General features: G+C 30.1%; 2 protein-coding genes across 3 annotated transcripts; both read left to right on the top strand.

Annotated features, from left to right (window-relative positions):
- The first annotated feature begins 4090 nt into the window (after nucleotides 1-4090).
- On the top strand, nucleotides 4091-4435 carry LOC107935364 (uncharacterized). The gene has a single exon (XM_016867952.1). It carries the CDS (start codon nucleotides 4091-4093, stop codon nucleotides 4433-4435), a length of 345 nt encoding a protein of 114 aa, XP_016723441.1.
- Nucleotides 4436-8411: 3976 nt separating this feature from the next.
- On the top strand, nucleotides 8412-13940 carry LOC107935399 (heat shock 70 kDa protein 16). Of its 2 annotated transcripts, none has more exons than XM_016867997.2 (10): nucleotides 8412-8687; nucleotides 8935-10267; nucleotides 10982-11194; nucleotides 11358-11450; nucleotides 11552-11704; nucleotides 12059-12259; nucleotides 12808-12954; nucleotides 13035-13163; nucleotides 13249-13379; nucleotides 13464-13940. In XM_016867997.2, exons 2-10 carry the CDS (start codon nucleotides 9098-9100, stop codon nucleotides 13549-13551), a joined length of 2325 nt encoding a protein of 774 aa, XP_016723486.2. In that variant the 5' UTR covers nucleotides 8412-8687; nucleotides 8935-9097; the 3' UTR covers nucleotides 13552-13940. The 2 variants fall into 2 exon arrangements, with proteins under 2 accessions (XP_016723486.2, XP_016723487.2); XM_016867998.2 differs by having other exon boundaries at nucleotides 8425-8687; nucleotides 9089-10267.
- Nucleotides 13941-13973: the final 33 nt, after the last annotated feature.

Genomic DNA, 13973 nt, shown 5'->3' with positions numbered 1-13973 from the left:
TGAAGTTGCTGTGTTGTTCGCGGGACAGTGTAATTAACCGAAACACGAGGAAACCAGGAAACAGTGTAAATTATATGGGCTGCTTATTAATTGGGCTTAAGACATTGGGCCATATGGGCCGATAAGTGCACGTGTTACCCACGTGACAACCTCTAGCCAAGAAAAAGCAAATTTCAAATAATGAAAAATAATCAAATTTATTTTTTATATTTTGTTGAAGTTATCCATTTGGATTTTTCAGGTTTTAACTATTTCGTATTTAAATTTTTTTGGATTATTTGTTTAAGTTTTTTTTTGAGTTTTGATTCTTTTAAGTTTGAATATTTTGGATTCACTTGTTTTTTGTTTTGGGTTTAGATTAATTTTAAGTTGGAGTTAATTTGGGTTCAAATGATTTTAAGTTTTAGCTGCTTCGGGTTCTGACAATTACAAATTCAGATTATTTTGGGTTTTAATCACTTCAGTCTTAGACCATTTTAAGTTACTTGTTCAAGTTATTTTGTATTCTGGTTGTTAAAGGTTGAAGTTATTTCGGGTTCTGTTCAGTCCAATTTAGGTTTCTAATCACTTCGAGTTTGGACCATTATAGGTTCATATTATTTTGGTTACTTAATCAAGTTATTTTGAATTTTGATTGTTTAATTATTTTCAAGTTCGAATCAATTTAAGTTCAATTATTTTAGATTCCAATCAACTCAAGTTTAAATTATATTTTCAAGTAATTTCAAATTTAAATCGTATTAAATTCTGATTAAAATTCAAAAAAAAACCACCAATTTTTTTTTTCTTTCCCATTCTTGTCACTTACAGTTTCTCAAAAACCATAGGAAGAATTTTCTATTTCTTCTTCTAATAATTTAATATTTACGTTTCATTTAATGCAATTCAACAATCAAAATCTATATATTTATTTAGCGTAAAATTTAAAATTTTGAAAATTTTCAAAACCTATTCCACAATACATTCCATCATTGATAGGCTTCTTTTTTTATTAAGAAAGCAATTGTTTAACCGCTCCAGTATATGGCGGTTTGGCAGTTAGGCAATGGCCTCCACTATTTTCAATGTCGAAAGTAGCGGAATTAAATATCGTAAAAACATAATTTTAATAATTTATATCTTATATTTTAAAATTTTAAATTTTTTTATCATTTTTGAAATTAAAATATCATTAATTAAAAATTTTATAAATTATAAAATACTCAAATGAAAAATTTTTCGCCTGAGACTCCCAGCCTCCCCTGTCCCGGCCAAACATATCCTGCTTAAATTAGTAATATGTTTCCTTTTCAACTATGCTGCATGCCGGTGGAAATTTGGTCCCTCTACGTATCTTATAAATAGCTGCCCCATTGACTTTAATAGCTAACCTCATTGTGTCTTTGGCTCCCTTTTAATTAATGCTGTCTTTCTTACACTCTGATGCTCTGCTTTTTACTTCCATGCTCTGCTCTCATTCTCATACCTCACAATTTGTTGGATCATATGCAGTGACGTATGCTCAATTCAACCACAACGAATTTTTTTTATATATATGGCTGGGAAGAGGCCGACTTTGTCATTAAAAATCTTTAAAGTACCATTTTTCGAAAACTTATAAACTTTCAACGAGTCGTTATCATTTTCGATCTCAATTCTAATAAGAGTTTGAATACTTGAAATGATGAGTCTAGTGAGATGGGAACGCTTTGTCAAGAACAACGAAACTTTTTATAAATGGAATGGAACGATGAAGTAATAGATAATTATCAAAATTCAGTATCGATACTTGATGATAATAAGGTGACAACCAATAAACACAATACCTGATCTATTTACTTTTATATTTCAAAATTCAGGTCTAACTATTAGCATCATTTAAACTATTTTGTTAAATTCAGATTCGTTATAATTTTTTTTAGTTACAATGTCAGACCAATAAATTTAATAGTACTAATAATTAGATCTGAATTTTAAAATTTTAAAAATAAAAAAGCTAAATTACAACACAACCGCGATGTAAGTGAAAAACAAATAGATTTATAAAAATAGATATAAGTGAGAAATTAGGCTTTAATTAAAATAGAAAAATATAAATATTTAAAACTACAGAGGTTTAAGTTGAATTATTATTTTGTGTATATATTCTTTATATAAAAAATATAAAATAATAAAATAGACCTTCAAAATAATATAAAATAAATATATATTTGTCAATGAGATGGTGTTTAATTGATTGCTGACTTTGACATAATATATATATATAAGCATGTATAGGTTACGTCAGTACCTTCGACCTACTTCATGCTAGCCTGCTGCATTCATTTTATTTATTCATTAAAAAGGACAAATTTAATTTGATAAAAACCTGAATAAATATTAATATGAAGGAAAATTCAGTGGTTGTGTATAAGCGTGCTGTTTTTAAACAAAGCAGGTCAGTTTTCAAGCTGATGAAAGGCCAGGCCAGCTATTTTCTTTCTTTTCTCTTTTTATATTATTATTATTATTATTATTATTATTATTATTAGGATAAACTATACAAATGGTCCTCCAATTATACCAGTATTCTTGTTTTGGTCACATTTAGACACTAAATTTGAATTCGTTTTTGTTTTGGTCATCCACAGTTAAATTGATAATTGAAAGCCTTTTTCTAACTGGTATAATAACATATTTAATCCTCAATACTTACATATTCTATCAATTTCATCTTAATTCTAAATAGTTTAATAAATTTAACCCTTCTTATTTAAAAATTCTATCAATTTGACCCTCAAACTTCTTAATCAAAGCTTTTAGCTTTTAATACAGAGGTTTTCTACATCTATAAATTTGTAAAACATAAAATAGAAAAAAAATTCTCTCGATTAATGAGTTATTTTCCGAGTCAATTCCTGATACCAATGAGTTCATCTTGAAACTTTCTTTCATTTTATTTCTTTCATTAGTTTTTTTCTAAATATGATATTTTATAATCATTTGGCTGATAAAATTTTGGCTAAAGAAATTAGAAAAACCTTAAGAAAAGCACTTTAGATTTACTCTTATTAACAATATGATATTTTATTCAAAGAACATAGAAATAGTCTTCAAAGTCGGTCCTTGAAATTGGAAATTAAATCCAGAGTTAAAAAGTATGACTTTGAAAATCCAATTGTTTAATCAATAATTATATAAGAAAAATTATGAACATTAAAATTTTCGTAAGAAAAAAAAAGTGAAAGAATTAATTGAATTTCTTTTTGTTACATTGATAATGATTTTTTTAATTTTATAAATTGATTAAGAGATTATTATGTGTTCTATTTATTTTTAATTTTTAAATCCATAATAAGCAGTATGTATCACTAATAATCCGATTTAGTGTCAAATTATTTACGAAATTAATTAAAAGCTAAAATTATGCTAGTCAAAGTGAAAAATTATTTTTTAAGAATACTAACTTATTTATATTCCTTCTAAAAAATATTATTTATATAATTTTATTATATATTATATATTATATATTATATATTATATATTGTAGTTTATATTATTTTTAATGGTATTTAGTTAATTTTTTAACACTTCTTAAAAATATAAATAAAAAGGGTTATGTGTCAAATTAGATAATTTCAACCATATATAAAACAATTAATAGATGTAGAATGCCCCTGTTTTAAAAGCGGAAAGCATTGGTTAGGAAGTTTGAGGATTAAATTGATAGAATTTGTAAATGTGAAGGTTAAATTTATTTAATTATTTAGAATTAGGATCAAATTGATAGAGTAAGCAAATATTAAGGGTTAAATGTGTTATTATATGGATTAGGAAAAAGCTTCTTGTCATCAATTCAAGGGCGAGTGACCAAAACAGCAACGAATTCAAACGTTAGTGCTTAAATTAAAAAAAATTAAAAATGAGTGACCAAAGCAGAAACTTGGACATAGTAGGGTGACCATTTGTACAGTTTACCCTTATTATTATTCCCCTTCCAAGTCAATGTTAGTTCACATACACAACTCCATCACCCTATTATCTTTTCTCCTATAAATATTGCTTCCACCTTTAACATTTTCTCTCAGAACTTTTTCCTAGCCATAAAATTTTCCCCAGATACAAACAGAACATGTCTGTTTTGAACAGATCATATAGTTATTCAAAGGTGAATAAAGAAGACCCAGATGAGATAATCCATAGACGAGCTCAGTTCTTGATTTACAAAGTGCTAGAACAAGCTGATTCTAGAAGAAAACCATCGTTCTTTCGAATCAAATTATGTAGGCTGAAGCTGAAGATTGGTAGAAAATTGAAGAAATTGAAGAAAACTGCGATGGTCAGTATTTCTGGTTTAAGAGTTGATGTTTACAGACAGGTTTTTAATCAGTTGAAAACTTGGAGACGATTGTTTAACCGTGGTGGTAATGATCATGGAACCATTGCTGCCGCCATTCATCGTCCTTTGCTCACTTAAAACATTATATGTATGTATATACATGCATATACTTATATATGTATATGCATATATAAGATTTTATGATTTTGTTTTGGTTAAAAATAGGAGAGTTCTGCTAAAAGAAAAAGAAAAAAAAAAAGGAAAGTGATACTGTACTTGTTGTGATTTTGGAATAATAAGCTTCTTCTTCTTCTTCTTCTTCTTCTTCTTCTTCTTCTTCTTCTTCTTCTTCTTCTTCTTCTTCTTCTTCTTCAATGGGATGTCTAAAGAGAGTGAATTCATTTTTAAATATTCGAGTTTGACGTCTATTCCTCCAAATAATATTATCTCAAGATTCGAATTTATGTTTTTTCTTTAAGAGTGTAACGTGTCTTACCATTGCACCCAATCACTTGTTAATAATAATAATGGTAGAAAGATTTTTATAACAACGCTAATATATCATTTAATACCTGAATTTGGTTTTAATATTCAACTAATTTTTGTTATCTTAATTTAATACTTGAATTTAGTTTTAATGTTTAATTTAGTATATAAATCAAACAATATTATGCGATTCAATGAATATTTTATGCATGCGCTCTATAGGTACTTCATTGAGACCAAACAAACTCAAGTATCAAATTAAAAAAACTTGAGATAATTAAAAAATTTAAATTCCAAATTAAACATTAAAACTAAACTCGAATATCAATTAGCATGTCGATATTTGTCTCACAAAGTAATTAAATTTCAAGTCATTTGAGTTGAAATTATTTTTGGTTCAAATTATTTAGATTTGAAACTCAAATAATTACGGGTTTGAATTTTTTTAAGTGATAATAACTTTATATTTAAAATCGGAATTACTTTTATAATAAAAATAATATTAAATCAGAATAGGTTATGGAAAAGATCATTAGATAGTCTAATTCTATGGTTTATAAATTCAAAGTAGCAATAAAATTATCACTTACTCCATCGTCATATTCATGCACCCCACACCTATCAGGAACTTGGCTGGGACTTGGGAGTGGGACCACGTTAGGCATAATCATCATTAATATAAGTGTTCACGTATGATATTTCCCAATTTTGTAATATCTGAATCTGCTAAAATTCTTTATATATATATATATACAAGCATTATGCAAGTAATAGGTTTAGATATCTAAATCGAAGTCCACGTCCGTTTAGATAATAAATATTTGAATATTTATTCGGGTCTGCTGTAAATCCACAACGAATAATAATTTTAAAATCAAAATTCATAATATCTAAAACAATAATATATATTTGAATCCGTAAATATATATAAATTATTATCCTTAACCTCACAATAAAAAAAACATTCAAATTTTATAATTTAAAAAAATACTATTGAGATAATTTTAAATTTAATTGAGTACCAACCAGAGGTGAATCTAAGGGGCTGGCAGGGCCTCGGCCTCCCTAAAATAAAAAATTACTATTTAGACTCTTAATTTTTTAAAATTTTAAATTAGTAAAGGTAAAATTATACTTTAACCCTCTAATTTTTTTTTAAAAATTATAAATATATAAAATATAAAAAATTAAAATTCATTCCACTGGTACCAACCTCACTCTAATAAATGGTTAATCTCCAAGTGTGGGCAATTTGGTCAAGTCCATTGTATTAGTTCTAAAAGAAGTCTATAAAATAAGCAAAATAGCTTCATTTTTCAACTTTAGTAGCGAGTCTATGTTCATCTATTTATATTATTATTATTTGAATATTAATTTGATTAGTCTTTTTAATTAAAAAAACATTTAATAGTATTTGAAATATGTCAAATGCATTAGTAATGTTTTAAATTTATCACTTAATCAAAAATTTATTTTAATATTTTATTATATTTAATTTTATAATGCATATTTTATTATTTACATCAATTATATATATTAATAACTGCATTTTTAATATGATGTATTTGCGTGTTTAAATTTTATTTTACTCACAATTTATTTTTTTATTTTAACATCGTATATATATTTCAAGTATTATTATTAATTTTAAACCATACATTTTATTATTTATTATATATTATTTTAAATTAATTTATATATTTTAAATATATAATTTTTACACAGTAATAACATTTTTAATTTTTAATCTTAACCATATTTTTTCCATAAATTTGAAAGGTATATATATTAGTGGGCAACAATAAGCCCAGAATTCTGATATAAATTTAAAGATGGTTGGGCTAATTCTAGGTTATGGGCAATAGGCTATTGCCCAAAATTCTGAAGGCTTTGTTTCTGAGCCGAAGGTGAGCATGGCTTCACTGCTGGGTCTACTCTCTGGTTGATGATATGGACTTTTTAATTATAATTAAGAAAGAAAATAAAAGAAGAAATGTTTTCAATCAACAATTTAGATGAAATTTGTTTTAAGTTAATACGATCGAGAGTGTGTCGTGTTACTACATTTACTTCGACACATAATTTTTAAGTGTCATTTTATTAAAGTTTTATAATATTTAAGTTGAATATTAAAATGTCAATTGAGTATTTGCTCAGTTAGAATCAAAATTATTGTCAAAGTAGGAGCTCGTGAATTTGAATGCGTTTAAATATGTTTCGGATTGATTGAGCAATGCAATTGGGATATGGTCTTGTTGCTGCAGGGGGAGTTGTTCGTGATAAGGAAGGAATTTGGATCATTGGATATCATCGCTTCTTAGGCAAATGTTCAGTTTTTGATGCGGAGCTCTAGGGCATTCTCGACGGTCTTAAAATTATCCAACGCAGAGGACATATTCATGTCACTATTCAGACTGATAGCTTGGAAGTTGTTAAAAGCATCCTCGGCAGCTCCTCTACTGAATCCAACTCAGCTTTAATTAAGCGAATCTGTAATATTTTGTCTCAAGAAAATCATTGGATTCTGAGATATATTCCAAGCGAGTATAATCAGGTTGCGGATTGCTTAGCTAGGCAAGCTTTGATGGAAAAACCTAATCTGCAGAGGTTCGATGTTCCACTCGAAATTACTAGTTCCTTTATTGATAGGGATAGGCATACAGGTAGTTTTTATGCTTAAGTTTATTTTGTAATTCGTTAGTTTATTATTTTCTTTACCAAAAAATAATAATAATAATAAAGGTTACGAGGGGTTATGTATAGTTGCTTAGTTTGTGTACTAAAGTGGACTTAATAATTTTCAACTTTAGGGTTAGAAAATTGATGAATGAACTTGAGAGTTCTCTTTATTATAGGAAGGGGATCAAATTAGTCCCTCATTTGATTCTTTTTAATAATATAAGAACCATATAAATCAAGTCAATTCGAGTTTAAACTTTAAAGTTAATTTTCTATTAGAATGGTTTTGGATTTAAATTATTTTGAGTTTAAATTATTCAAATTTGGAATTTAAAGTTTTTGCATCAGATGTTGAATCATAATTATTTCAAATTTAGATTATTTTAATTATAATTTTGAATTAAAAAAGTTAAAAGGAAATTTTATTAATTCATTAAATGAATGAGACCATATAACTCGAGGGTCATAATTCAAGCACAACATATCTGAAATAATTGCAAGCACTTAATATAATAAAGAAATTAACCCCGAATGGTCCAAAAAGGTGGCTATAAATTATCCATCAAATTAGAGAGGACGATGATAAAACTAGCCCTAAAATCATTCGCAAAAGAAAGATTAAAAAATATACTAAAAGAGTAGACAAAAACTTTTAAAAGTGAAAGCTTATTAAATAATGGAAAAATAAAACATCACAGATGAAGATGCCAACGAAGAGCAACCTAGTTTAAAGAAACTGATGGTGATCAGAGGTGTTTCAGCAATAATAGACATCGACATATCTCCATCGTAATTTGTGAAGACAACAACGGTAATACTACTCAGAGCGGAGTACAAAGAAAAATAACAAAAAAATTTAAGATTTTGCTAAATTTTTTTTTTTAATTAATCTATACTTAAATAAAACAAATTTAGGATATTAAATTTTTATAAATCAAATCAAGAGTTTGGGTGAATGCTTACCTCTTATTAGTACTGTTCGTCACGCCCTTATTTGCAACCACATTAGGGAGAAAAAGAAAAAACACACGTTTTCTCAATTCAAACAGCCAAATATTTTCCCGTTCAATCGGAAAAGCTTTTACTTGTAAATATGTTCTTAAAATTTCATTTACTTTGTTCATAAAACAGAGAAAAGAGATCGATCATCGGAAACTTTCGATTCCCAAAGGCCAAACAGTCCCCCCAATCTTCGTTTGCTTCCTCACTTTTCAATTTTCAGCAGGTATCTCTCGATTTCTTCTATTATCCATTTGATTCTCAACACAAATGCAGGAAGAAAGAAAGAAATAATAATAATGGAGCTTTGAATTTATATAAGTATAGAAGCTTAACCTCATTTAAGCTCACGTTTATACTTTACTAACAAAAATTAGTATTTTAGTTTCATTTTTTGAAAGTTAAGTGCATTTAGCTATGATAAGAGTTGATTCGAATATTAGGTTGATTGACTTAATTTTAATTATTTTTAGGTGTTTTGATTTGGTTCTGGAGACTTGAAGCTTTTTTGGTTACTTTTTGAGCTAGAGAAAAGTTGAAGTAGTTGTTTAGGGATAAGAAATTTTGAAAATTTTGATAAATGCGGGTATAATTGTTGGAAAATTTTGTCTTATTGTTTGAATTTAGTAGGAAAGAATGAGTGTGGTGGGATTAGATATCGGGAACGAGAACTGCATTATTGCAGTTGCTAAGCAACGTGGTATTGATGTGTTGTTGAATGATGAATCGAAGCGTGAGACACCTGCTGCTGTTTCGTTTGGTGAGAAACAAAGGTTCATTGGCTCAGCTGGAGCTGCTTCTGCAACAATGAATCCTAGGTCCACTATTTTGCAGGTTAAGAGATTGATTGGTAGGAAGTTTAATGAACCTGGTTTGGAGAAAGAACTTAAGTTGTTCCCTTTTGAAACATTTGAAAGCCCTGATGGCGGAATTTTGATCCGGTTACAGTTTATGGGAGAGGTTCATGAATTTACACCTGTACAGATTTTGGGGATGTTGCTTTCACATTTAAAGCAGATAGCTGAGAAGAATTTGGAAATGCCTGTTTCGGAATGTGTAATTGGAATTCCATCCTACTTCACTGATTTACAGAGGCGTGCTTATTTGGATGCAGCGGCGATTGCTGGGTTGAAACCGTTGAGATTGTTGCATGATTGTACTGCCACTGCCCTTGGATACGGAATTTACAAGACTGATATCTCTAACTCTAATCCAGTTTATACTGTCTTTGTGGATATTGGTCACTGTGACACACAGATCTGTATAGCATTATTTGAGACTGGACAAATGAAAATCATTTCTCATGCTTTTGATTGTAGCTTGGGAGGAAGAGACTTTGATGAAGTTCTGTTCAATCACTTTGCATCCCAATTTAAGGAGCGGTATAACATTGATGTTTTTACAAATATAAAGGCATCTGTTAGGTTGAGGGCATCATGTGAGAAGCTGAAGAAGGTCTTGAGTGCTAATGCGGAAGCACCACTTAATATAGAGTGCTTGATGGATGAGAAAGATGTTAGGGGTTTAATCAAGAGGGAGGAGTTTGAGAAGTTGTCTTCTGATTTGTTGGAAAGGATTACTGTTCCTTGTCGCAAGGTTTTGGCTGATTCTGGTTTGACTCTGGATAAAATCAATTCAGTTGAGCTTGTTGGATCAGGGTCTCGAATTCCGGCTATTACACGGATTTTAGCTTCTATATTTAACCGGGAGCCCAGCCGGACAATAAACGCTAGTGAGTGTGTGGCTCGTGGTTGTGCTCTTCAGTGTGCAATGCTCAGTCCAATATTCCGTGTCAGAGAGTATGAGGTTTGTGTTTCCACACATTGTTGCTTTTGACACACTGTTAGATTGAGCTTTTACTTCTGAATCAAATCCATTTATTTTGTATTATAAAATAAACTGGTTTTCTCTTGATCTGGGAAAGAAAAATCCTTTTCCAAGTTCTGTCACATTTTTCTTATTTAAGTGCACTCATTTTTCTTATTTAAGCAATTATGTCTTCATGCTTAAATTTCTTCCTTTTTCATCTTTTGGGTGAAATTCTTTGATGTGGGTGAGAATGAAATGTGTTATGTAGATGAATACCATTTATTTCTATTAATGTTTATGCAAACCTCAATTTCTGTTTGCTTTGCACTATTTTCCATTGTGCTGGATTTCTTCTGGCTGTACTGTTATAGGAGTGATTACTATTGGTTCCATTTCCCTGCTCTTCAAGCCTGTCCAGGAGGTTGGAGCTTTCTAGGGGTAACTTCACTATTTTGTTTTTGAAAGATGAGCTACTTTACTAATTGAATATCTATAGGAGGTCATCTCTAACCTCTTAGCCTCAGTATTAGAAAGAAAAGGAATAGTAAGTTCAGTTATCACTGAGGTTTTTCCTTGTCCAGTGTTTTGTGGGTACCAATGAACAAAAAGGAGGAGTTCCATTTAGATACTTGCATCTGTATGCATGCTGGTGCTTAATTGGGTTATTTCCTGTACGAAGCTATAACATTTGTCATATGTTTTCTCTTGTAGGTTCAAGATTCTCTTCCTTTATCTATTGGATTCTCATCTGACAAAGGTCCAGTTTGCACTCTTTCGAATGGTGTGCTTTTCCCAAAAGGGCACCCATTTCCAAGTGTTAAGATTCTTACTTTGCATAGAACTAATATGTTCAATATGGAAGCATTCTATGTCAATTCAAATGAGTTACCTTCCAAATTATCTCCTCAAATTAATACTTTCACGGTATGATAACTATATTTGCATGCTTCTTCTTTTAGACATGTCGCAATTTGTAATTTTTTTGTTAACGGTTTTTCTATTTTAACTTTTGATTTAGTGTTATGAATATTTGGTTTTCTTTTCATTGTTAAAACACTCTTGGAATTATGATTTAATGTTTCTGTAGATTGGACCTATCCAATGCCACATAAATATGGCTAAAGTGAAGGTCAGAGTTCAGCTAAATCTTCATGGGATTGTCAAATTGGATTCAGCTGTGGTAAATATGATTTTTTTTTTCTATTAATGTTGTATCATATTGGCCTTTAGTCATTTCCCAAGTAAATTAACTGTGGTGAACTCCAAATTTTATTGCATCAGCTAATAGAGGATCAACTGGATAACTCTGTGACAATCAATGATCCTCATTTGACTTCAGAAGAGGTAGAGGACAAATCTGATCGGATATCTTCTGTAGAAAATATTGCTCAAGTCAGTGATAATTCACAATCAGAACCTCCATCTTGTCCTGGTGTAAGTTTCAGTTGAAGTACTGCCCACTTTGACTTCTTCCTCCATCTGCATTTTAGTTGTTGTTATCACATTTCAGGAAAAATAGATATAAATCAGAAGAACGAGGAGAGCAGTGAAATCCTTGCTTTTACTGTTTGCTCTCAATTCAGAATTGAAATAAATAACAAATGGTTAGGAAACCTTAGACTAATTTGTTTGCAGTTATCCTCTTGTGGAGTGCCTTAGTAAGATGTTCTGCCAATGCCTATATCTATTGTGTCTTGACTCTTGACAATGTCATTGAGGATATTTGGACGAAAATTCAAATATATCACTTTGAAGAGCGTTGATGTTAAATTCAGTATTCTTGTGCAGGCTGGTGTAGCAAGAAGAGGAAAAGCTGTAAAAAGGTTGGAAATCCCTATTAGTGAGAGTGTCTGTGATGGAATGAAAAGGGACGAGATTGCTAAAGCTGAAGAGAAAGAACGTTGGTTGATGCAACAGGACTTGAAGATGGAGCAAACCAAAGATAAGAAAAATGCCCTCGAGTCTTACGTTTATGAGATGCGCGATAAGGTATTGCTTTGGCTTAAAATGATAATAGCTTTATTTTCCACTTACAAGTAAAGAACTTCACATGGTTCCTTTCTCATAATGATTTTATAAGAGGGAAATTTAATGTCTCTGTAATTCAAACCCAGTGTCTAGAAGTATAAGCGCAGCCTGTGCTTTTAACTTTTAAGTCAGTCTTAAGAATAAGTTTGCTTTTTGTTAAAAGATAGATGCACCCTCCTGCCTTTTAAGATTAGTTAAGTTACTATAGATGGTAATGCTTTTATATTAAATGCAGTATTTGGTAGTTAATTTGATGATTTTCAATGCACTGGGAATTGCAACATCATATGATTGGATGATTTATCATGAATAGTAATTGCAGAATATGATATATTCATGTCATCTAATAGGCCTAGCAAGAACCTTTTGGTGATTGCCATCTAATCTTAATCTGCATATTCTTATAAAATAATCTTAATGTCTGACATATTCTGAGGTGTAGTGGATTTTGTTCATTTTCCGTTTCTTAAGTTCTGCTACATATTAGAGTAACACAATTGTGTGCATAGATTTTAAATGCATATCGAAGCTTTGCAAATGAGTCAGATAGGGAAGAGATATCTAGAAAACTTCAGCAGGCAGAAGATTGGCTTTATGAGGACGGGATGGATGAAACTGAAAATGTTTATGTAGAGAAGCTTGAGGATTTAAAAAAGGTAGCTATAACTTGACTAATTATCTATTTACCCCAGTTCAGCTCTGTAATAAAACCAACTAACTGATTTGAATTTTAAAGCTTGTTGACCCTATCGAAAATCGTTATAAAGATGAAGAAGCTCGAGTACAAGCAGCAAAGGATCTGCTAAAGTGTATTGAAGATTATCGGAAGGCTGCAGCATCACTTTCATCCATTAAGAAAGATGCGGTATATGATTGTTGATGTTCAATTGGCTCAATTCATTGATATTGCTAGTCCATTGGTTAAACACTTGTGTCTTCTCCTTTTGCAGGTTACTGATGAGTGTAATAAAGCAGAGAGGTGGTTACAAGAGAAATCCCAACAACAAGACTCCTTGCCCAAAGATGTTGATCCGATGGTTTGGTCATGTGAGATCAAGAGAAAAGCGGAGGCTCTTGAAGCGTAATAATCTAATGCTACTAATATTTTTCTTTTTCTTGTAGCATCTTTTTAAATATCTGATGATTTTGAGTCATTTATGTTCAGGACATGCAAATATATGATAAGATCCAATGCTTCTTGGGATGATATGAATGTAACAGATCAAGGAGACAAATCAGATGGCATGCAGTAAGATCGATGCTGATACGCATATAATTTATCACACCAAATACCAACAAACTCAAAATCAACCAAATCAACTGTCGTTCGAAATATGAAGATTTATACTGACTGATACAAAATTGTTTGGGCTTTTAGATCATCATTGCTCAAGGTGAGCACAGATTGTTTCTTTCTTTTTTTTTTTTTCATTTTAATACTTGATGTTTGTTTGATTAACACTTATGATTTTCGTTACTAGCCGTACCTTACATTTCACATTATCCCCTCTTAGTTCTAAACCTTTCGGTTTTTTTCGTCATTTAAAGGAGCTAACTACTATAGTGAACAGAAATCTTAATGTCTCTCCGCTTTCTCTCAGACACAATTTTAACTTAGTAGTATGAGCTTCAACTTGGATTAGCATTACTTTATATATTGTTTTCTTGAGCAATA

The sequence above is a fragment of the Gossypium hirsutum genome, chromosome D10 (genome assembly GCF_007990345.1).
Source record: "Gossypium hirsutum isolate 1008001.06 chromosome D10, Gossypium_hirsutum_v2.1, whole genome shotgun sequence".
Classification (NCBI taxonomy): Eukaryota; Viridiplantae; Streptophyta; class Magnoliopsida; order Malvales; family Malvaceae; genus Gossypium; species Gossypium hirsutum.
Note: the sequence above shows the minus strand (reverse complement) of the source record. Positions and strands in the feature narration are given on the sequence as shown.

Bases quoted from the DNA above. Each gene is read 5' to 3' on its own strand.
- LOC107935364 (XM_016867952.1), top strand. From the start codon at position 4,091: ATGTCTGTTTTGAACAGATCATATAGTTATTCAAAGGTGAATAAAGAA.
- LOC107935399 (XM_016867997.2), top strand. From the start codon at position 9,098: ATGAGTGTGGTGGGATTAGATATCGGGAACGAGAACTGCATTATTGCA. The intron at 10,268-10,981 runs GTTTGTGTTTCC...TTTCTCTTGTAG, and splicing joins TCCGTGTCAGAGAGTATGAG to GTTCAAGATTCTCTTCCTTT. The intron at 13,380-13,463 runs GTAATAATCTAA...ATTTATGTTCAG, and splicing joins AAAGCGGAGGCTCTTGAAGC to GACATGCAAATATATGATAA.